The 24,965-nt window shown below is 42.9% G+C and overlaps 1 protein-coding gene across 3 annotated transcripts in view; it reads left to right on the forward strand.

Moving 5' to 3' along the window:
- NSG2 (neuronal vesicle trafficking associated 2) overlaps positions 1–17,277 on the forward strand; it is a 38,312-nt gene extending 21,035 nt beyond the window's left edge. For all 3 annotated transcript variants that reach the window (XM_033927524.1, XM_033927523.1, XM_033927522.1), the window contains 3 exons: positions 4,587–4,706; positions 13,615–13,725; positions 15,997–17,277. In XM_033927524.1, coding sequence (XP_033783415.1) covers positions 4,587–4,706; positions 13,615–13,725; positions 15,997–16,188 — 423 coding nt within the window. In that variant the 3' untranslated portion in view covers positions 16,189–17,277. The remainder of the gene's footprint in view (positions 1–4,586; positions 4,707–13,614; positions 13,726–15,996) is intronic.
- Positions 17,278–24,965: the final 7,688 nt, after the last annotated feature.

The raw sequence follows: 24,965 nt of genomic DNA on the forward strand, positions 1-24,965 counted from the left end.
CAGTCACTTTCTCTTCTTTATTGATTGATTAACCACATTTATGAAGAGATTCACCCAAGGCGGTATATGATTCACTTCTAATATCTCCTTTATCACCAGCTTCATTCCATTCCTGAGTCGGTGCTAAAAGCCCACCTCTTTCAGGTTGCTTTTAACTCTTAATCTTCTGTTCAGTCTTCATGTTTGTTTTAATCATTGCTACAATTGAGTAATTCTCTAACCTCTCATTTGTCCCGTTTGTCTCTCTTGGACAGAGGGATTGTCTCAAATGTGTTTTGACTTCAGCGCTCAATACATCTGGTGACGCTATAGAAATGTTTATAGTAGTAGAAGAAGCAAACTTGAATGGAAGTATAGCAACAGCAGCAATATTTCAGTACCTATCAAAATTAGGCACTAGACAGAGCTACCTCTATTGCATATTGAGGCCCAGATTAGAGAATGACAAGGGGACAAAGTTTTCCCCGTCCCCGTGAGTTTTCTCGATGTCCCATTCCTGTAAGCTCTGCTTTAACTGCACAAGCCTCGAATACTTATGATTTGAAAGCATTTGAGGCTTCTGCAGATGAGGACGGAGCTTAGGCATTGGTGGAATGAGGCATTATGACATCACAATCTGAGCTCTAGAATGTTGCTACTTAGGATTTTAAAGTGTTTGAGGCTTTTGCAGATGAGGACGGAGCTTAGGCATTGGTGGAATGAGGCATTATGACATCACAATCTGAGCTCTATAATGTTGCTACTTAGGATGTTAAAGAGTTTGAGGCTTGTGCAGATGAGGACGGAGCTTAGGCATTGGTGGAATGAGGCATTATGACATCACAATCTCAGCTCTAGAATGTTGCTACTTAGGATTTTAAAGGATTTGAGGCTCGTGCAGATGAGGACGGAGCTTAGGCATTGGTGGAATGGGGCATTATGACATCACAATCTGAGCTCTAGAATGTTGCTACTTAGGATTTTAAAGTGTTTGAGGCTCGTGCAGATGAGGACGGAGCTTAGGCATTGGTGGAATGGGGCATTATGACATCACAGTCTGAGCTCTAGAATGTTGCTACTTAGGATGTTAAAGGGTTTGAGGCTTGTGCAGATGAGGAGGGAGCTCAGGCATTGGTGGAATGAGGCATTATGACATCACAGTCTGAGCTCTAGAATGTTACCATATGACACCACAATCTGAGCTCTAGAATGTTGCTACTTTTGATTTTAAAGGGTTTGAGGCTTGTGCAGGTGAGGACGGAGCTCCCAGGAATGGGGCAGGGACAGGAAAAGAACTTGCTGGGATGGGAAAATGAGTTCCCGTGGGGACGGGGAAGAATTTGTCCCAGTGTCATTCTCTAGCCTAGATCAGTGGTTCTTAAATCTGTCCTGGGCAACCACCCGCCAGCTGGGTTTTCAGGACATCCTTAATGAGAGAGATTTGCATATAATAGAGGTGACAAACATGCAGATTTGCCTCATGCATATTCATTAGGGCTATACTGAAAACCCATCTGGTTTGTGGTCCTCCAGGACAGGTTTGAAAAGCACTGGTGTACTCCAGACTAGAGAGTTGCGCGGGGACAGAAATCCCACCCGTCCCCACCCGTCCCCGCCAAAATCCCACCCATCCCCACCCGTCCCCGTGAGGAATCCCTCCGTCCCCACCCGTCCCCGTGAGGAATCCCTCCGTCCCCACCCGTCCCCGCGAGGAATCCCCTCCGTCCCCACCCGTCCCCGTGAGGAATCCCCTCCGTCCCCACCCGTCCCCGCGAGGAATCCCCTCCGTCACCATCCTTCCCTATAAACTTCAGAAATAGTTATTTTATTTAATTATGCTACTGAATTAAAGGCTCTGGTAGAGACCCATTTACAAATAAGCAAAGAGACTATTAATTTGGAAATATTAATTGGGAAGAATACATACTTTGTAAATGGGTTTCTACCAGAACCTCTAATGTAAATATAAAATATAAATACTCAGCTGATGAGAACCCACAAACTGTCAGCTGAGGACTTCCTTTGCAGTTGGCCTGGGGTCCCTTTTGCCAAGCTTGGCAGGCAGCAGTAGCGTCCCTGAGTCACAGATGCTGGCACCTCAGTGGCTCATGGATGCTGCCAGCGACTGCTGCGCTTGGTGGAGGGGAGTTCTGACCATCTCTAGAGGAGGTCCTCTGCTGGCGGTGCTTGGGGATCCCCACCAGTCACAGCAAGGGCCAACAAGTACTTCAACACTGTAGAAATAAAACCAGAAATGCATTTCCTTTTCTTTTGAACACAAAACAAAGATATCTGCCATATACATTTCCAAAGGCAGATGACTCTATGCAATGTCACCTCGGTAACAAAATACAAAAATAGACAAATACACCCCCTCCCTTTTTACTAAACCACAATAGTAGGTTTTAGCACAGGGAGTTACGCTGAATGCCTCGCGCTGCTCTCAATGCTCATAGGCTCCCTGCGCTAAAAAACAATATTGCGGTTTAGTAAAAGGGAGCCATAGTGCAAAATATAGACAGCAGATATAAATTCTCAAAACAGACACATTTTGATCACTAAATTGAAAATAAAATCATTTTTCCTACCTTTGCTGTTTGGTGATTTCATGAGTCTCTGGTTGCACTTTCTTCTTCTGACTGTGCATCCAATCTTTCTTCCTTTCTTTCAGCCTCCTGTATGTTTCCTCTCCTCCAGACCTCATTCTCTCCCCCAACTTTTTCTTTCTGTCTCCCTGTTCCCCCTTCTTTCTGTCTCTCTGTCTGCCCCCTTTCTTTCTTTCTCCGTGCCCTCCCCCAAGCCACTCGGTTTGCTGCCACCGCCATCGGGGAATAGTCCCCAAGCCACCGCTGTCCCAAGCTTTCCCTGCAGAAGCGTCGCGCTGACCAGCATTCCGCTCCCTGACGTCAATTCTGACGTAGGAGAGGAAGTTCCGGGCCAACAAGGCATTTCTCCTCATTCCATCCAGCCTGAGCCCCATCTCTCCTTGATCCAGCATTTCCCTTCTGTGTCTGTCAGAATTACCATTCCACCTATTTTCCAGCATCACACTTCTTTGTGTCCATCTCACCTATATCCCTATCTCACCACTTTTTCAGAATCTTCATTTGTCTCTGTCCTTGTCTTTACCCCATATTCACCATTTGCCCTTTCAATGTCTTTATCTCCCCCCCCCCCACACACACTTTTTCAGCATTACTTCTATGTCTCTATTTCACCTCCTCTTCATGTCCCCTCTGTATCTCTATCCTTATTCAGAAGGTCCTGCTTACCCTTTCTCTTCTTTGTGTCACTATCTCCATTTTCAGCTTTCCCCCTTTTTCCTTTGTTAATGCACCCTGTAGCCAGAATCTTTCCACCCTCTCTCCACTCCGGCCCAGCCCAGTATGAAATATTTCCTTTTGTTTCTCTCCCCTCTCTCTTCTCCTCCCTCACCCACGAGTCCTGCATCTGGCCCTCTCCCTTCTACCTGCACCTGGCAACACCCCCCTGCTCCGCGGCTCTCTTAAGCAACTCGTCAGCAGCGGTGATCAAGACAAGCTGCCGACATCGAGGCCTTCCCTCTACGAGTCCCACCTTTGTGGAAAAAGGAAGTTGAAACAAGCGGGACTCGCAGAGGGTAGGCCCCGACGCCAGAAGCTTGTGTCGATCGTTGCTGCTAAGTTGCCGAAGAGAGCCGCAGGTAGAAGGGAGAGGGAGATAGGAAGGCTGTAGAAGCTCCGGAGCATGACACCGAACCCGGCCAGGATGATTTCTTTTTCAGGCTGCTGCTGCCGCTGCCATCCCCCACCCGAAATGACAAAAAACAGCCTAATGCCCGCGTCGGGAAATAGCCATGCTGAGCAGTGAGCTCAGCACGTACACAGATGAAAGCCTTGCTTGCTGATTGGTCCGGCGGCACGGTGGGGCGGGGCCGCCGGACCAATCAGCAAGCAAGGCTTTCATCTGTGTACGTGCTGAGCTCACTGCTCAACATGGCTATTTCCCGACGCGACGCCAGACTTGCATCGCCAGAATTTAGGTAGGTTGTTTTCATCCCCGTGGGAGTCCCGTGGGCAAGGGGGCGTCCCCGTGGGAGTCCCGTGGGTCAGGGGGGCATCCCCGTGGGAGTCCCGTGGGCCAGGGGGCGTCCCCGTGGGAGTCCCGTGGGCCAGGGGGGGAACCCGCGGGATCCCCGCGGGACCCGCGGGATCCCCGCGATCCCCGTTCCCGTGCAGACCTCTACTCCAGACGACAGTCCCTGCATTAAAATATGAAAAACAATGACCACATGTAATGGTAAAAGGGCTCTTTCTGTGCCAAGTTTATCAACAAGCATAAATTTGTAGTTTGTTGCAGTGTATTTGGGAAAAAAGTTATAAACATCCTTATTTTAGTAGCCAGACATTTACACATACACCCTTTTACCAAACCGTAGCGTGGGTTTTTGCGCCGGCTCTCAGGAAAAGGGGAGGGGGGTTAGTTTTACGTAAGTCAGGTCTTGTGGGTTTAAGAATGAAAAGATTTTCATGGCAGCCACTTCAGATATTGTTTGCTGGTGTGTTGAATTCTTGACATGAATAAAAGGCACTAGACCGAGTCAACATTTTGCTCTTTTATTGTTGCAGGTGGTGGTTAAAACAAGAACAGAATATAAATCTGACCAAAAAAACAAAGGGAAACTCAGAGTGCCAAAGATCGCTGAGTTTACTGTTAGCTTCACGGATGGCGTAACAGAAAGATTAAAGGTAAGAAAGTGGCCGTATGGGCGACTGCGTTAGGCACCACTAGGCATCCTAAGTTCGGGATCCACGCTGAACTTAATTTTTTTTAAATTGGCTTAATCGGCCTGGTAATTGACCGTGCTGGTTTTCAGCCAATCAAAAAACCCCCAACATTAATAAGCACATAAGCATATAAGCAATGCCTCTGCCGGGTCAGACCTGAGGTCCATCGTGCCCAGCAGTCCGCTCACGCGGCGGCCCAACAGGTCCAGAACCTGCACAATAATCCTCTATCTATATCCCTCTATCCCCTTTTCCATCAGGAAACCGTCCAATCCTTTCTTAAACCCCAGTACCGTACTCTGCCCTATTACATCCTCTGGAAGCGCATTCCAGGTGTCCACCACCCGCTGAGTAAAGAAAAACTTGTAGGATGCCTGGCAATGCCGCGCCGAGCCACACCTATAACTTAGACGTCATCTGTAGAATCCGGGCCTATGAGCTTATTTCTAAAGGACTCTTTTGGTTTCTATGCCGATTGTCTGTAAATTTTATATTTCATCACACTGGCCCCCTAATTCTATAGCTGGCACTCACAATTCCATGCACTAATTTGGTCACGCACCCAATTTGTATATGCAATTTAATCGCCAACTGAGCCAATTAGCGCTAATAAAATCAATTCTCAGTGCTAATTAGCATTATTTTAAGTTTATGTCCACGCGTAAATTGTGCATGCGGATCTGAAAAGGGGGGGGTGTCTTTGGGAGGGGCATGGGCAGATCTAGGGCATCCCTGTCATTGGCAACCAGTGTTACAGAATAAGGGAGATTCGTGCCTAATTTAGGCCCAAGAATTTACACCAGGTTTCAGTTGGTGTAGATCCTCGTACCCAAAATTGGGTGCGGCTATTCACGTCCAGCTCTGACAACTGTTTATAGAATAGTGTCTAGCATTAGTTTTAATTGGCGCCAATTTTTTGGCGTAGATTTAGGCTCCGATGCTCAAAACTTACCGTGCCTTTAAGGTGCGTTTAAAACTAGTTACAGCTGGACTATAGTAGAAGCATGTCATTCTTCCATTGCACAGTCTTTTCCGTGCCCCATAGCAACCTCTGAGAATATATTACAATGAGCGCATAAAAAATGGCCGCTCTGGACAATGGCCAGACATTTCTGGGTGATGCATAGCATTTAGAGCAGACTTCTAATGATGAAAAATTAACGGTAGATCTAGAGGCGGTCGTAGCAGTGAACGTGCAAGTGTTATAGGCGCAGCTCATAAGTGTCCTGAAGTATCAGCAGCATGGCAGGGGGGTCAAAATAAAAAAGGAATATCCTTTTTTCTATGCTTCGACTTTTTTACTTTCCAATGGGTGGGGGCTTTTCTCCGGAAAAGTGGTGCAATCTGAGGCAGGCAGAAAAAAAAGAATATTTGAGCCACTTTCATAATATATGGTTGGCCTGTCTCCCTGCCCCCTCCTTCCAGCTATCGATGCCTATGGCTCACACCTATGACGCACGCTTTTAATGGGTTTTCTGGACACATGTGCATATGGATGCCTCCATCCAGAAAATTATTGTATGCCTGTGTGAGCTACTTTCTCCAACGGGACTGCAGTGGCACACATGATTTTAACAGGGGCTTTTGAGCATTGAAGTCTCAGTCCCTAATGCACTTAGGTGTTTAATTGTTAATCACTGATGCCTCTGATGCACCCAAGTGGTACAGACATGTAAGCACCAGCAGTCTCAAAAGCATGGTATGATTTATTTCAATTCTTCTCAATCCAAGCAATCTACTTAAACTTGAGAACTCTCAGGCAATAACTCCATTCCAGCCTCTCGGAAGAGGTGGTGGAGACAGTGACTGTGTCTGAATTCAAGAGGGCCTGGGATTGGCACGTGGGATCTCTCAGAGAGAGAAAGAGATAATGGTTACTGCGGATGGGCAGACTGGATGGGCCATTTGGCCTTTATCTGCCGCCTTGTTTCTATATTTCCAAATAATCCCAAGTGTATTCGTTTCCAGCTCCAGAACTTCAGCGGTAACCTCTAAGGTCTGTGCCCTGAAAATGACAAGGACTAATCAAGATCAAGTGTACAGATGCAGTGTTACAGCATACCTTATGCTATGGGCTTATCTTGTTGAGAGACTGGATAGACCATACAGGTCTTTATCTGCCATCTGCTTTCATGCACATAGCCTGTGAAATAATTTCATAGAGCCCTTTATCTGCCAAAACTCCTTTATAAATTTACCCCCAAAGTGTGTGCGTGTGTGAAACTTTGGTGAATTACATGAAAAAACATCTCAAATATTGTTTGAAAATCAGTAGAACTGGAAGGTTTCTCACTGCGTGCAGTTCTGTTTGATGTGCTACATGTAGAGAGAACAGCCTTCTCTCTTGTTGATAATTAAAATTTGGCCTTGATGATATGATAATGTTCTCATGCAATGTTCAAAAATAATCCAAGTGGAAAAATGTATAGATAGTAAAAAGCACAATGGCAGGATAATTGACTAAAGTTTCCCAAAGAGAAATGGGCTTAAGCCTCATGTAGAACTGATTGCTCTCTTAGAAATGCTGGAATGATTCGCATTATCTAAAGGAAAAAATATGCAAAAGAGTGAGATTGAGAAAGAGAGAGAGATTGAGAGAGATAAAAAGTGAGAGAGATTGAGAAAGAGAGAGAGAGAAAAAAAAATGAGAGAGAGAGAGAGAAAAAAAAAATGAGAGAGAGAGAGAAAAAAAAAGTGAGAGAGATTGAGAGAGAGAGAGAAAAAAAAAGTGAGAGAAAGAGAGATTGAGAGAAAATGAAAAGTTTAGAACAGCCCACACATAACATTTTCAATTGATTTTGCAGTCCACCAGGGCAGGCTGTGGAGAAACATTTTTATATATAAGCTGCAGCATTTTATTTGATTCTGTTTCAAGCTAAGTGGAAAAACCTCGACAAAAAAATGGATTTTATGCCATTAATAGAAAACAAATTTTGATGTGTTTTCTCGGTGGAACTGCCAACTCCCGACTCTGTCCCTTTTGCGCCGTATGCTTGGAACAAGCTGCCCGAATCCCGACGGTGGGCTTCGTCTCTGGCAATGTTCAAGGCCCAGTTAAAAGCCCACCTCATTGAGAGTGCTTTCGACTCCTCACTCCTCTCACCTTGGGTTCTGCATCCCCAGCCTTATATGTCATATCTGTCTGTCCATGTTATATTGTAAGCTCTTCCGAGCAGGGACCGTCTATAAATATCAGCTCATTGGTCTGACCCAGTAAGGCTAGTCTTATGTTCTTATGGATACTTAGCAATGCATTCTAAGTTGGAGCTTTTCTTAGGTCTAGATTTGACATCATCGTGAAGAACACATTATTGCTCACGCAGCCATGAGAAGTGATCTTAGTTGGTGGAAACGCAGCAGGATGATTTTGCTTTTCAGTTGTCATGCCATAATTCATTCTCTGAAATATGATGTGAATTCATGGTCCTTCGGCAGCTTTGGGACTCCATCCTTCATGGGAGGAACCATACAGGTTTGATGTAGTGAAGTCTTCATCACCAAACAAGCAAAGAAATATATGGAAGGCTCAATCGGAGTGCAAATATTCTCTCGTTCTGCTGGAGTTTCCTGGCATTTGATGAAACATGGGCCATACGCAACACAGTGGGCTCTGGTTCCAAACAGTCTTATGACAACGGACCAATGGGTTGAACTGGAAACATATACATTTATCGATTTCAAAAATTTCTATACCGTTTTATTCCAAAACGGTTTACAATAAAAGTTACATACATAAAATATTGGAACAGGTCAGAACAGATAAAAGCAAAAGCAGAAAGATTCAATCCTTGCAATAGGTCAAATGCTCAAAGAAATGCATCAAGAAATAATTGCAATGCCGACTTGCTTTCTGGGTTCAGAACTTCATCTATCCCTCTGTCCAGGGCCATATTTTAACCCCAGGTCTGTAGCCTTCTAGCATGTTACTATGCTATTCAATATTTGGGTCCTTTTACTAAGGTGCGTTAGTGTGCACTAAACACTAACCCGTCCATTATAATCTATGGATGCGTTAGTATTTAGCATGCGCTAAATCGGCTAAAAGGACCAGTTAGTATGCGCTAAATGCTAAGGCATCCATTATATCCTCTGGGCATCTTAGCATTTCGTGTGCGCGCCAAATCGGTTGGCGCACCTTAATAAAAGGAGCCCTGGATTAGGAAATATTTTTAGTCTTCTTGTTTCCTTTTCCTTCTGGCGCTGTTTCTTCTCCTCGCTGCTAAGACACGTAATGAGATTTTTTTTTTTTTTTTAACCAATGCGAGGTGGGTTTTTTTTTTTTTTTTTCAATTCAAGAATCTCACAAAGGCAAAATAATTCCCTTTCTTCCTCTTAATACACCCGTCTTATAGAGGCTTTGAGCTTGACTGATTAAAAAGTCAACTGTGAAAATGTCTTTCATGGATCTAAAGAGATAAAACACAGCACGATATGCCCAGGAGAGAACCCCCCCCCCCACATTTTAATGAAAGGAATTTTCTTTATAGACTGAATGACTGAAGAGAATCGATATACTGTTATATAACCTTTCACCTCCAGTTCACCAGTTCCAATCCAGTTGAGGTCAGCAGAGATTAAAATTAAAGAGGAGTTGGTTGGTCTCCATCCGGCTCCCAGGGGAAAAGTATCTACCATGGAAATTTGGCATTAATAAGTGCTGGTGGAAATGCTGGTGTCCAACTGATGGCAGTTAGATGCACAAATACAGGGTTAACTGCAGTATTTTGGATTATTCATAACTTCGTTAGGTTTTTTTCTTAGTATTTGCTGAGTATCTAGTCAAATTTAGGCAAGCATGCTATAGAATAAGGCAGCGTTTCTCAACACGCGGTACGTATACCCTTAGGGGTACGTGACCCGCTTGTTGTGGGTATGTGGGTCTCCCACCCCCTTCCTCCTTAATGGCTGCCGCTGGGGATCCCATGCCCCCCTTCCTGCCCACCCCATCCGCCAAAGCTGCCACTGCCGGGGATCCATGCCCCCCTTAGTTGAAGCCAACCCGGAAGGTTCCGATGAGCTGATGTCGGAGGGAAGCCTTCCGGGTCAGCAGGGGATCCCAGTTACCTCCTTCAGGGCCATCCATCTGGGCTGCTGTTTCTGGCCTTCAGCTGCATGCGGGCAGCAGCTCTTACTACATGTGGCTGACCCGGAAGTCTTCTCTCCAGCGTCATATAGTTTATGGGTACTTATTTGGAGGTGGGGGGGGGGTCTTTTTTCCCTTTTCTTCTTTTGTAATTTGTTAGTTTATTATAATTGATGTTTTTCCTTTAAAGGGGGTTAATGGTTAAGAATATAGATATATAGACTTTATTTTTAGATTTGTTTCAGCTGGATTGTACCTTTTTTGTTTTTCATTTATTTTCGTCCTCTCGGCATCCTTTTCTGTTGTGGACTGTAACATTTATATTTTATTTCCTATGGATTTTGGGTAATATTTTATGTTTCTTTATATTCCATTTCTGTTTCTTTTCAAAGTTTGATTGTTTGTTTGTTAAATGTAAAAGAAAGCTTGGGACAAGTACATTAGGTTTCTAAGGGACAGGAAGGTGTCGTAGATGGTAGGATGGGAAGACCAGATAGGCCTGTAATAGGGCTGGGTAGGATTTCTAGGAGCGGTCTGCACACACATGGCCATATGAACAAAAGAAGTTTTATTTTCCTCTCCAGCCTGACCCTATTATTTCACAGACTCAGGAAACAAGTTATACTTTTCAAGGAACAGAAATAAAGTAACTTCTGTGTTAACACACAAGGTAGCATAATCCATCGAGCACAGAATCTAGCTCTAGCCAGACCTGGAATAAAAGTACCAAACTTCAATATATCCGTGGCTTACCTCAGCCAAGCAAAGAACACGCCTTTCACTTAGTCTTCCCAGGGCTCTGCTTCAGCCCACTGCTAGGGAAATCTGGAGGTCTCTCAATCCTGGGGACCTCTCTGACTCACTGCACTCTGGAGCATTTACACTCCTGCCTGCCTGAGACCCACCCAGCAGGATTGCCCTTTTATACTACAGTGTTTACTATGGGGCTAGCACCCCCTTTTGTCCAGGGGCCTAACTGCAGTCTTAGTGAGAGAGAACCCCTTACTCCCTCACAAGGCCATATTGTCTTTATCTGCCTTCATTCTCAATGTTTCTATTATTCTGTATACATTGTACAATCTTATACTCTATCCCCCTAATTCTGTAAATTTGTATGCACAAGTAATTAGCATGATAATCCAGGAATGTAAAACCTTTGAGATCAAAAAGATAAAATATTTTGATACCTATCAGACAGGCCTTAACAAAGATCTTGGGTTTCTTTCCCATTACAAGCTATAAAATTATACTGCTTTGTCACTTTTTTTTTTCATCACCCATCCATATCTCTGTCTCTCGCCCACTCAACCCTCCCTGTTTCTCACCTTGCCCATCCCTCCCTCTTCCTGTGAGACTGTCATTGGAATGGATCTTAGTTTTCTCATCACGAGGAAAGATTGGTTTATTATTGATTGCAAGTGGCTCTTCATGGATAGGTAGTTTATCAATTTCTACTCCTAACATTCGGGATTGTAGTTCTAATAGAACGTCTGTGTCATCTACTCTAATCCTTGGACTGTAGCATGGGTCACTTGAGGGTCCCAGCCAAAAGAATTTATAAGATTACTTTCAGACAGCTCATAGCATTCCTGGATCTATGCAGCACATTGATTTTATTTTAATAAGTGCTGAAATAAAACTCTATTATATTGAAACCACATTAGAGTAATATAAATAAGATGTTCATTTGACAGCAACTTCGTGCTCAGAACAAACAGCTTTTCGTGACTATATAATTAATCATGACGGCTCTCTCCTGCCACATATTACAATGCTTCATAGTTTCCATCTTATAAATAGTTTGGGGTTCTGGTGAAAAACTCTTAATGTAGAAACATGATGGCAGATAAAGGCCAAATGGCCCATCCACAGCATCCACTATCTCCTCCTCTCCCTATCTCCTCTTCCTATTGGCTAAGGCTCTTTACAGCTGCATTGTGATGTCATAGAACTTTATGGTTATAGAAACATTGTAACATGATGTTAGATAAAGGCCAAATGGCCCATCCACAATCTCCTCCTCTCCCTATTGGCTAAGGCTCTTAACATTTGCATCACCTCTTCCTATTGGCTAAGGCTCTTTACAGCTGCATTGTGATGTCATAGAACTTTATGGTTATAGAAACATTGTAAAACGAAAAAGCATTAACAGTGCCCAATATTAGATTTTTAAAGAATATTCACAGACTGAATAAGAATAAAAATTCATTTATCATTCAAAATTCATCCCTAGAAAAATTCAGATATAACTACCAATGCTACAAAGTCCCAGTTCATAGTTAATGATTTGTTGAGTAACTTTATCTAAATCTCAATTCAAATCCTAATTCATTCCCGATTCAAATCATAATTCATTCAAAAGAATTCAATTTAATATACAGTACTTCAATATAGTTCAATGGCCCCAAAAAAAGGATCACAATTCAGCTCTAATTCAGGTCAAATCTCCCCCCTCGACATCCTCCCAACATCTGTGATCAACAGGAGGGATGCCCACTCCCTCTCCTTAATCTCCCAACACTCCACATCTGTGATCAGCAGGAGGGATGCCCACTCCCTCTCCTTAATCTCCCGACACTCCACATCTGTGATCGGCAGGAGGGATGCCCACTCCCTCTCCTTAATCTCCCGACACTCCACATCTGTGATCGGCAAGAGGGATGCCCACTCCCTCTCCTTAATCTCCCGACACTCCACATCTGTGATCGGCAAGAGGGATGCCCACTCCCTCTCCTTAATCTCCCAACACTCCACATCTGTGATCGGCAGGAGGGATGCCCACTCCCTCCTGCCTAACACCCCTCGATCCACCGACACCCATAGCTGCGGTTGTGGGAACTCCTGCCGGCTCAGCTGATCGGAGATTCCCATTCTGCAATCAGTTCAGATGGCCGCGTCTACTTTTCTAATTGAAATGTAGGCCAGCATTTTGCAGGTCTACATTTGAGGTATTTGTTGCAATTCTAGGGAGACGCATAGGGACACTTAAACTTTCCCAAGTCCACTTCCAGGCAAAACCACGCCCATGCTCCACCTTGGTTGAGCCTAAGTATCTCCCTAGACCAGTAACAAATGCCTATATGCGTCCTTCCTGGCCTGAGAGATTTTCTAAAAACATGCATCCCAATTGGCTTCCAGACGCCGGTAGGACGCTCACCGTTACCTACAATCAAGACATCCGTTTGTAGAATCAGCCCTTAAATGATTTTTTGTGCAAATTTGAATGCATAGGCTGAAGAGAGGGAGGGAACACGTGGTGCTAACTTTGGGGAATCCCTATCCATCTTACTCCTTGCCTATAAAGTTAGACAAGGCCACACTCCAGCATTCCTTAGGTTCCTATATGGACTCTTTGTTCTAGCCAACAAAATCTCCTAATTGTACCCTCCACTCATTACATTACCTACGATACCACTCGTAGAATCCTATTTTCTGTAACAGCCCCTGCCCTCCGATCATATTTTCGCCACAAAACCTCTCTAGGCACATTCAACTCCAGCCTGAAAGACGCATACGATGTGCTAACCCCCTGCCCTCTTTCCCCATGTTATTTCCCTTGTTTTCTTCCCTCTCAAGATATTGTACTTCCTCCCCTCATCCCTCTGTGTCCTTCTTAAGCTCCTCTGTGTATTTTGCATCTCTTTTTCTTTCGCTCCTTTTGATTTCATATGTCCCCTATGGCTTTTTTTGGGTTTTTTTTAATTGTACACCGTTCAGACATTTGATGTGTGGCATATCAAGATTAAAATGAACTTGAAAACTTAAATAAACTCTGGTCTTTCACAGGTCACAATCCTTATCAGCCTGGCTCTTGCATTTCTGGCTTGTATAGTGTTCCTTGTGGTGTACAAAGCGTTCACATATGATCACAGTTGCCCTGATGGATTCGTTTATAAGGTAAGGATGGCGGATGCCCATTTATATAAATAGAACAAGGGTGCGTCTGACGTGCAAAAGTGCCGAACAGACACCAGTTACGCATGTGCTTGTCCTTGCCCAAAGTGTGGCATAGTGTGCAATTAAAATAAGGCCATTAAGAGGAGGAGCATGGGTGGGAGCGGTGGCGTTAGGACCAGGAAGTGACATCAGATGGAGAGCCAACCCTGGTGCGAGCACCAGCTTGGAGTTGGTGCTCATGCTGATGAAGAGCTAGAGGTAAGGTGGGGGGAGGGGGTGTAGAGAAGAGGATGAGTGCTGGTGCCTTCACCAAGACGGCGCCCGGGGAGGACCACCCCACCCCCCTTTCTATGCCACTGGGTCTAGGATTCACTTTCAATGTACCTGCCTAACATTCAAGATCCTACATGGCATTCTTCCTCCCCTGATCCCACTCTCCTGGAATTCTTCGAGACCTGACACTACCAGATCCGCCCACAAACTCAAGGCGTCAAGTATGCAGGGAAATTAGGGAAATCCCTTTTCTTCAAATTCACTGAGCTTTGGAATAACCTCCCTGCCCCACTGCGCAACCTAGGCTCATTCCAATTATTCCGAAAGCATCTGAAAACCTGGCTTTTCTCCAAAACGTAAAGCTATCTATTGAAAATGTAAAGCTAGCTATCCTCTTTATAACCTCTAATTTCTTATTATGTCCTTCCCTCATTTATTGAATTACCTGTAAACCGTGCCGAGCTCTATCTTTATGGAGATGATGCGGTATACAAACTTAAGGTTTAGTTTAGTTTAGTTTAGGGGGGAGTGTCAGACATGAATGTGTGCATCTTATAAAATACCAACAGATGTGCATGTTAATTTGGCAGATTTAGATGTGCCCTCCTATGCCTGCCATTGACTTTGGCATAAGCAAGCACACCCTCTTTTGAGAAGATAAGAATTGCCGCCGCTGGGTCAGACCAGTGGTCCATCATGCCCAGCAGTCAGCTCACGCGGCGGCCCCCAGGTCAAAGACCAGAGCCCTAACTGAGACTAGCCTTATTTGCATACGTTCTGGTTCAGCAGGAACTTGTCTAACTTTGTCTTGAATCCCTGGAGGGTGTTTTCCCCTATGACAGCCTCCGGAAGAGCGTTCCGGTTTTCCACCACTCTCTGGGTGAAGAAGAACTTCCTTACGTTTGTACGGAGTCTATCCCCTTTTAACTTTAGAGAGTGCCCTGGAGGAGAGTGTGGCGCAGTGCTTAGAGCTACAGCCTCAACCCCCGAGGTTGTGTGTTGCTCCCTGTGACCCTAGGCAAGTCACTTAAATCTTCCCATTGCCCCAACTACATTAGATAGACTGTGAGCCCACTGGGACAGATAGGGAAATTGCTTGAAGTACAGTACCTGTATGTAAACTACAAGTCCCAATCCCTTTCCCTGAAGTCACAATGCCTCATTCCACCAATAAGAGTCAACCTCATCAATGATGTCATAATAGCTCGATTGTAAAGAGTAAAGGACTCGATGTACCACTTTTTCTGTGTGGTTACGATCAAAGCAGTTTCTTGCCCATTTCATTTGTTTTGAATATTGGCTGGACAATTAATACACAATATTAATTAAAATCAAAATGGAGCAAACACTAACCATTGTAGTAAATATAATTGATTAATGTATCTTATAGAACAGTGTTTTTCAACCTTTTTACACCTATGGACCGGCAGAAATAAAAGAATTATTCTGTGGACCGGCATCGGTCCGTGGACCGACGGTTGACGAACACTGGGCTAAGTCATGGGCCAGATCCCACCCATCTCTACCCAATGTCCACCCCAGACCCCACCTCCATAATAGTACTAATAGCACGTCCCGTGCCTCATCTGGAAGCCTTCCCTCTGATGTTGCAACGTCAGAGAGAAGGCTTCTGGTTCAGGCGCAGGATTGCCAGTAGGAGCCACTGCCTGTGGCTTTGTGCACTGAATCAGTGAGGAAGAGGGAGCTGGTTTGAAGATAACGCCGCATCGATCGCACCATGGACCGGTGGTTGAAGAACACTGTTTTGGGCCTGATGCACGTGCTGGCCCTGTGGACAGGCAGGAAATTTCTGTGGACCGGCGCTCTTGTTCATTACGTCTGATCTAATCTCCATTTTTCTTTATTCTCCCATTGCTTCAGGGAGGGATCTCAGGAGTCCCAAATATATATTTTTGCTTAGTAGAGCTGTTCTTGCTACTCGACCTGCCTGTTGCATGTCTTGAAACTAACTCTTTGTGTTCTTGCATTCCTTTGCAGCATAAGCGCTGTATCCCAGCCTCTCTGGACGCTTACTATAATGCACAAGATTCCAATTCCCGGGGAAGATTCTACACGGTCATCAGCCATTACAGCATGGCCAAGCAGACAAGCTCCCGGTCCGTGTCGCCATGGCTTTCTTCAAGCTCTGTGAACCAGGATGTCAAGGCCAGCAAAAGCGAAGGCCATTAGGCCCATTGCAAGAGGCCAGCCCTGTTCAGGCCTCCTTGTTTCCAGGAGACCTTGTGCTGGTGATGCAATCACAATAATAATAATAATAAAAAAAAACTTGCAGGAGTCATTTTAAATCTATATTTCTTTTTGTGCTATGTTCATTGTTGATTTGTAACGGAGTCCAGCTCTTGTACAAAGGCATGTTTGATGTTGATTGCTAGGTTATTATGTAAAAAAACCAAAAACCACCAAACAAGCACTCCAGAAACAACCTGATCTTTTTTTTGTTCTGGCTTAAATTTTCATGGAAAATGAAAAGAGAAATGACAGAAAAAATTCTGAGCAATGAGAAGAAATCCAATTTAAGAAATGATCTTGCGAATGAAGAAGTATTCGTAAGCCCATTTAGGAGGGAAAAACATTTCCAGTTCTGTTTTGCTTGGCATTCAGTTTTTTGTGGCTTGAAGTTAACCCCATCAAACATGCCCTTGTGTTGAAACACCATTTGCAAAGTCTACACTGTTTAGCTTTTGTTAGGGAGAAAATTGATTGATTAAATAAAGACAGCTAAAGACCATCATTTTTGAAAGGGAGCCAGAGAACAGGGCATTTTGGAGTTCACTGGTTAGTTGGATTCTAAGTGGAAGTTGTAGCGTTTTTTTTTTTGTTTTTTTTTTAAACACCATCCTACAGGTTCAGCTGTAATACTTAAAAACTCGGGTGCTGGAACTAGAGAGGTTTGTGATATTTCTAGCGTTATTCTGACAGGCATGAGGACAGGATTAGCAGGAACTGTTTCAAAATGGATAATGATCAGCTTTATCTATTGGAATTTGTTTCTGCATTCCAGAAAAGTTTGTGATTGGACACCTAAATCCAATCAGAAAATTTTCTTGAGTCTCAGGGATGAGATGTTAGGCCAAATTTCTACAGATGGGGGTAAATATAAGCGAACTCCATAGTGCCAAATACACCTGTATTTTTTTTTTTTATTATTAAATCTGTCTCATCTGTAAATTCATTGATTCTTGAAACATATAAAACAAAGCAACCAGCTTTCTGAACAGTTTATAACTCTATGGTGTACTTTTGTCAGTAGGTAGCAAAGACTGGAGTATTTTTGGTGTAATTCTTGAACTTTTTCTGACAGGAAAAAAAAATAAAGTTAGATGTGTCTCAGAGACTAGAATGGGCTATAATTATTTCTCGAACACAAGAAAAAAGGGGAAAAAAAATCCACACAAAAAAGTGGATAAAAGCATGAGGTACTTGGATGATTACAAGATGGGCAAAAAGGCTTTAAGGTTTAAAAAAAACAACCTATAATAATCTCTTAAAAAATGAAAAAAAATGAACAAGAGATATAACATCGGGAGGACCCGACATAGTCTGTATTTCGGCAATATGTCTTCCTCAGGAGTCCATTTAACTTGACATTATACAGAGATACAGGCTAATTATATAAAGAAACCAGAAAAACAGAGTGAAATAACAACGAAGATCAGAACATAACATAATAACATAGTAGATGATGGCAGATAAAGACCCGAATGGTCCATCCAGTCTGCCCAATCTTACCCACTCTTTAAATTACCGATTTAATTTAAATTTTCCTTCTTCTTAGCTATTGTTGGGCCAGAACCCAAAGCTCTGCCCAGTACTGTGTTTAGGTTCCATCTACTGAAGTCTCCATCAAGCTCACTCCAGCCCATCCAAGCCATCGAAGCCCTCCCCAGCCCATCCTCAACAAAACGGCCATATACGGATATAAACCGTGCAAGTCTGCCCAGTATTGGCCTTCATTTTTTCTGATTTGAGATCCTCTGTGTTCATCCTACGTTTTTTGAACTCTGTCACCGTTTTCCTCTCCACCACCTCCCTCAGGAGCGCATTACAGGCATCCACCACCCTCTCTGTACAGAAGAATGACACAAAGCTAGAGCACACAACTTGCGTGTCCCAACTGTAGTATGCCTCATATTTTTATCCACTTTTCTGTCTATAATTACTTCTCACCTGTACGGCACGGACTCACCAGTACGCGGTAAAATCAATCACCAAATTGCATATGGATGGCATCTGAAAGTTTTGCGCTTCAGCTTCTAGTTTTCAATTTTCTATGAGATGGAATTCGAGCCAAAACAGGTGGGGAGGGGCGAAAAGTACTGATATCTGGGAAATTCATTTATTCTCTTATCACCGTATTGCTGTTTCATCTTAACGAGAGAGTAACTGACCCCAATGTCTTGATTTTGCCGAGTCAGTTTTCTGAATTATTCACAAGAACCCACCCTAGTTTTGGAACTGGATTTTGTGTGGTAAACAGGGTTAGATCCAAATGATGAATCGGAGTGAGCCAGGATTTAAGATTTAAAGGCAACCTGAAAAAGATGGAGTTTTAGCCCTGAAAGGTTATTTATTTAATTCGATTTATGTCCCAGAACGGGTTACAAGGTAACATTGTACATAATAATTAAATAAACGAGATACAGACAAGATAATAACGAGTTGTTTATCCTAAATTGGAGTTACAGAACAAGGATTTATAACTTATGTATAGTTCGTTTTACATTAATAATTTCACAGATATGTTAGTCTCCTTTTTTTTATAAATCTTTATTCATTTTTAAAACTTTCAACAAGTGTAACATAAGATACAATCATTATATCCTTTAACATCAATTAATATACCATCAAATTTTAACTCACATAAAATATCCCCCTCCCTTATACCCAACAATTGTTCTTAAGCATAAGAAATCATAAAATATTCCCTCCCCCCCCTCCCCACCCTGGACGTGTATGAACAAAGGAAGAAAATAATATTCATTCTGTACAATATTTTGTTAATGGCTCCCAAAATCCCTAAATTTCTTAAAATTCCTCTGCTGTATAGCTATTACCTATGGATAGTTCATGTTACATTAATAATTTCAGAGATATGTTAGTTTCACATATACACTTCTCCCTCCTTAGTCGCGGTTTCAGCATTCGCGGTTTTGATTATTCACGGTTTTAGATTGCTGACTCCTCCCCCCAAATTACATCAGCTTGCATAGAGAAATCGCTGATTCCAAGCGTTTACAGAAAAAAATCGCTGATTCCCAGCACTTTCTTCACCGTGTGTTTTGCCTCTCCTTCAGGAACAGACCAGGTCTCCCACCGTGTTATTCGTGGTTTCACTATATTCACGATGGTTTTTAATAGAAAATAGCGAATAACATTTGAAAAAGCTATTCACGGGTTTTCTGTATTTGCGGTTCTGTTAATCCCCTATCACAGCGGATACGGAGGGAGAAGTGTAGTTCACTTATCGTTGGATTGTTGAAAGCTAGTTTTGCTTAGAACTGGATCGTTTTGGGGCATGCATCGAGAGAGTCTAGTTAACAGATGTGAGGAATACATTAGTTTGTATGGCTGAAGGAGGAAGATATTGCAGAGTAATGCATTTGGGGATTAATAATAGGAAGGAACCGTATATGCTGGGAGGAGAGAAGCTTATATGCACGGACGGGGAGAGGGACCTTGGGGTGATAGTGTCCGAAGATCTAAAGGCGAAAAAACAGTGTGACAAGGCAGTGGCTGCTGCCAGAAGGATTCTGGGCTGTATAAAGAAAGGCGTAGTCAGTAGAAGGAAGAAGGTGTTGATGCCCCTGTACAGGTCATTGGTGAGGCCCCACTTGGAGTATTGTGTTCAGTTTTGGAGACCATATCTGGCGAAAGACGTAAGAAGACTTGAGGTTGTCCAGAGGAGGGCGACGAAAATGATAGGAGGCTTGCGCCAGAAGACGTATGAGGAGAGACTGGAAGCCCTGAATATGTATACCCTAGAGGAAAGGAGAGACAGGGGAGATATGATTCAGACGTTCAAATACTTAAAGGGTATTAACGTAGAACAAAATCTTTTCCAGAGAAAGGAAAATGGTAAAACCAGAGGACATAATTTGAGGTTGAGGGGTGGTAGATTCAGGGGCAATGTTAGGAAATTCTACTTTACGGAGAGGGTGGTGGATGCCTGGAATGCGCTCCCGAGAGAGGTGGTGGAGAGTAAAACTGTGACTGAGTTCAAAGAAGCGTGGGATGAACACAGAAGATTTAGAATCAGAAAATAATATTAAAGATTGAACTAGGCCAGTTACTGGGCAGACTTGTACGGTCTGTGTCTGTGTATGGCCGTTTGGAGGAGGATGGGCAGGGGAGGGCTTCAATGGCTGGGAGGGTGTAGATGGGCTGGAGTAAGTCTTAACAGAGATTTCGGCAGTTGGAACCCAAGCACAGTACCGGGTAAACCTTTGGATTCTCGCCCAGAAATAGCTAAGAAGAAAAATAAAAAAAAATAAAAATAATTTAAATTGAATCAGATTGGGCAGACTGGATGGACCATTCGGGTCTTTATCTGCTGTCATCTACTATGTTACTATGTTACTATGTATATTCCAGCTACATGCTCCTGTAAAGTTGCTTGCACAGAGTTTGGAGGTGGCATTGAAGGAGAAGGGCACAAATAAGATCAGCAATCTGCCAAAGTTTGGGTTTTGGGAGAAGGGTTGTATTGCGAAGATGCTGCAGGATATAGACTTTGTAAAGGAGTGTGGGACGCTTAAAATGTGTGGCACAGATGGAGAGTCACCGTAGGGGGTTGAGATAAAGAGTGAGATGGTCAGTCATCTCAGTGAAGGAAAATAAACCCTGAAAGTGAACATTACAGTCCAGGGATAAATGACACCATAGTTTAGCGTTAGACTAAACCATTGAGAACTGAATCACTGCGGTCTGGCTTCTCTTTGCAAAAGAACTGGAAAATCTCTTCTGTGGTGGCTTTTCTGAAGGAGAACTATCTTTTTTCACGGCTATGAAAGTGTGCAAGGAAGCAGAAACCTGACTTTACAGTTAAATTGTGCATTGGTAACATGATAACATGACTGGCTTTGTCCAGTGCGAGCGGCCTGGAGACTTGAATTTCTTTGTTTAAGCAGTAAAGTCATCAGCGACATTCGATGACTAATGTATGTATTAGTCTATAAAAGCAGCAGTAGTTTTCGAACTGAACTGTCAATATGCACCTGTCTTGCGCTTTGTTAAAATGAAATGCAGATAAAGTGAGGCAAAATGTGTGTCATTGATGACATAAGACTTGCTGAGGTTTACCGGTCTGTACGGTTTTGAAAACCCATCTGGACACCCAGGTAGTCCTCAAAAGGAGGGAGTGCTGAAAATTTCTCAGCTCAACCAAGAAGAGAATGACGTGGATATGGTTCAATCAATGATCTGAAACAATGTCGAAAACAGAGAATTTTGTTTCTGCAGATTGGCACTTAACGAAATAAGAGAACACTCTTTTTAGCTTTCGTGGCAAAATAATGCTCACAATTTAGGAAGTTGGCTGGTTGGACTGAGAACTTTTCAGCACCTCCTTGTACAATATTGCAGCCTTCCAAAAAAAAAAAAAAAAAAAATGTTGCTTTTAACACTGAGACCCCTCTAAGAGGGAGCCTTCCTCATGGAAACTGTCTTTTAATGACATGCTCTGCTGTGTAATTAATGCAGTGGGAAGAAATGGACTGAAAGGGTACAAACCAGTAATTAAGAAGCACTTAAAATGTTCTGCATCCCATTTCGCAATTGTAAATTTTGTAAGTGACTAATCAATTGTAGCTCAGGGGAACAGTCACAGCATTTCAGTCCCTGCCCTTCCGACCATCAATTTGGATCCCAGCTGAGGCGACCCGTGTGAAATGAGAAGGTGCTTTCAGTCCAGTTTCAAGGAGCACAGCAGAAGTGTTCACATCGCAGCTTCTGTCAGAGCCCTATGAATTTCTGAATTCAAGCCTCAGAGTTGGGACAAGATCTGGCAAATGTTTCCAAGATGGAGTTTCCAAGATGGAGCTTTGAGTTGGAAGGATTTTTACAATAAAACCACTCTGTTTTGGAGGGTGCATCTTGAAATAGTGTGTGGGCCTTTATTCACTGAACATTCAGAGGTGTGCAGTAGAGAATGACACGGTGAAAAAATTCATCACCGTTCCCGTCCCCGCGGATAACCACGGGAAACCATCTTCATGTCATTCTTTGAGGAGAGAGGGAAGAATCAGAGTATAATTGGGCACAACCACTGACCCGCACGCTTTGCTTTGAAGAATGCTGGTGTTGAAGGACCGAGGTTGAAACAGACATTACAGAATGACAGTCTCTGGTATCCAGAGCAGAGATTGTGATGTCATAATGCCTCATTCCACCAGTGCCTAAGAGCCAATCACATCAGTGATGTCACAATGGCTTCATTATCCTTGGCTTACATAAGAATCAGAGTATGAATGGCCACAATCACTGACCCACAAGCTTTGCTTTGAAGAATGCTGGTGTAGAAGGACTGAGGTTGAAACAGACACTACAGAATGACAGTCTCTGGTATCCAGAGCAGATATTGTGATGTCATAATGCCTCATTCCACCAGTGCCTAAGAGCCAATCACATCAGTGATGTCACAATGGCTTCATTATCCTTGGTTCCCATAAGAATCAGAGTATGAATGGCCACAACCACTGACCCACAAGCTTTGCTTTGAAGAATGCTGGTGTAGAAGGACCGAGGTTGAAATAGACACTAGAAAATGACATGGGATTATTTCCCGCGGTTATCCGCGGGGACGGGAACGGTGATGAATTTTGTCACCGTGTCATTCTCTAGTGTGTAGTTCTTCACACAGGGGGCTATATCTCCAAGGGGCTATCCTACCATAAGAAAAAACTGTGCATGTGTTTATGTGTGTGTGTGTGGGGGGGGGGGACGGACATCTGGAGATATGTAATTGGAGCAATCTGATTTGCCTAGGAACAAACCCAAAATATCCTCCATCCCTGTATGTTCCTTTGTAAGAACATAAGAATAGGTTTATTTATTTATAACCCACTTTATACAGAGCGGTTCACAAAATCGAACATAAACATACACTCAATAAGTCTTTGACATCCAAACAAAAGCAACCGGTGCTCAGACCTTACAAATGATCAGTTTCCATATTTCATACTGCAAAAACAAATATCTCTTCAATAACTTCTTTAAAACACCTAGGGCTCTTTTAACAAAGGTACGCTGGTGTTTTTAGTGCACGCTACCCGAAAAACTACCGCCTGCTCAAGAGGAGGCGGTTTAGCTTGTGCTATTCCGCGTGTTAAGGCCCTTTGTAAAAGGAGCCCCAAGGTTCCCCTGCTGTCAAATATACTTAAGTTTCAGTTTCATGAACCAGTAAGTCCAGTGTATTCTTCATCCTTCATAACAAGAAAGATCACGAGACAACCACAAATTCCAGAATTCAAGTCTCTTATTCACATTTTACAACTGTAAAATTCAGGTCATTTTTGCCTCTGAATAATTAGAAGAATTGTCCCTTTGACCCGCCTCTACTTTAAATTCCATATTCAGGAGGACACAGTTCGAAGAAGAAAAGCCCTAAATTTATAATTAAAAAAATCAAACTCCAAATGCTAGAGAATACAGCCAATGGAGGAGGGCTGCAGTCCGGCCATCGGACCAACGGTCGGCTTGGGGGCCCGTTCCAGCGGGGCACCCGACACTGTCTTCGCTCCTCCCCCATTCCAGCAGGGGAGAGCCGACAGAGGAGGGCTGCAGTCCGGCCATCGGACCAACGGTTGGCTCGGGGGCCCATTCAAGCTAGACTTCAGTTTTGACTGTTTTGATTTTATTTTCAATTCTTTTTAGTTTATGATATATTTTTTAATCTCACTTATTGTTTTACCACTTATTTTGTTTTATTTTATCATTCAAATTTCATTTAAATTTCCCCAGAATTCTATTGCTTCAACGGTTCTCCCTCTGCATCTATTCTTATCTTCCCTCTTTTTTCAACCTTTCAAAGTCCTTTAGATCATTGTAGTCTTATTAGAATGTTTATTTTCTTATTTTTCTCATCTATTCTCTATTTTATTTCTTCATTACTCTACTAATTGTCATTTTTCCAGGTACTTTAGTTAGATTGTGAGCCTTCGGGACAGTAAGGGAATTTCTAAGTACCTATTTTACTTATAATTTTAATGCACCCTATTGTCTATTTTTCTGTAAACCGCTTAGAATCCTAACGGAGTTTAGCAGTATATAAGAAATAAATTACATTACATTAGATTGAAGAAAACTGATAACATTACACCTTATTTACGTGAATTACAATAGCTACCTAGAGAAGGGAAAATACTTTATAAATTCTATTGCATTCTATTTAAAATACGTCTCGGAGAAACTCCTGATTATACGCCACATCTCGTTAAATTTTCTAATTATCATTGTTTCTTTTCGGTATCCCGTCACTAGGAACATTAGATACATAAGAACATAACAATAGCCTCACTGGGTCAGACCAAAGGTCCATCAAGCCCAGTAGCCCGTTCTCACGGTGACCAATCCAGGTCACTAGTACCTGACCAAAACCCAAGAAGTAGCAATATTCCAAGCTACCGATCCAGGGCAATAGAACTTTTAACTCCACATAGGCATATCGAGCATTTCAAACTAATGTTAACCAGCAATCTAATTTTAAATGTTTCAAAAAAGACCTAAAGGCCTATTTATTCCATGAATTTGTTATTAATAATTCCTAAATATTGTTAACACTAGTTTTTAATTTGTATCACCATAATTACTTATGTAAACCGCTGTGAACTTCATGGAGGTATTGGCAATATACAAATAAAGATTGTATTGTATTATCCCTGAAACCAGCAACTGTAGATTTCCTGGGGATCAGAATTCATGAATAGCCCATAAGTGCGGTTTGGAGTGGA

Source organism: Geotrypetes seraphini, chromosome 18, assembly GCF_902459505.1.
Source record: "Geotrypetes seraphini chromosome 18, aGeoSer1.1, whole genome shotgun sequence".
In the NCBI taxonomy this organism is placed as follows: Eukaryota; Metazoa; Chordata; class Amphibia; order Gymnophiona; family Dermophiidae; genus Geotrypetes; species Geotrypetes seraphini.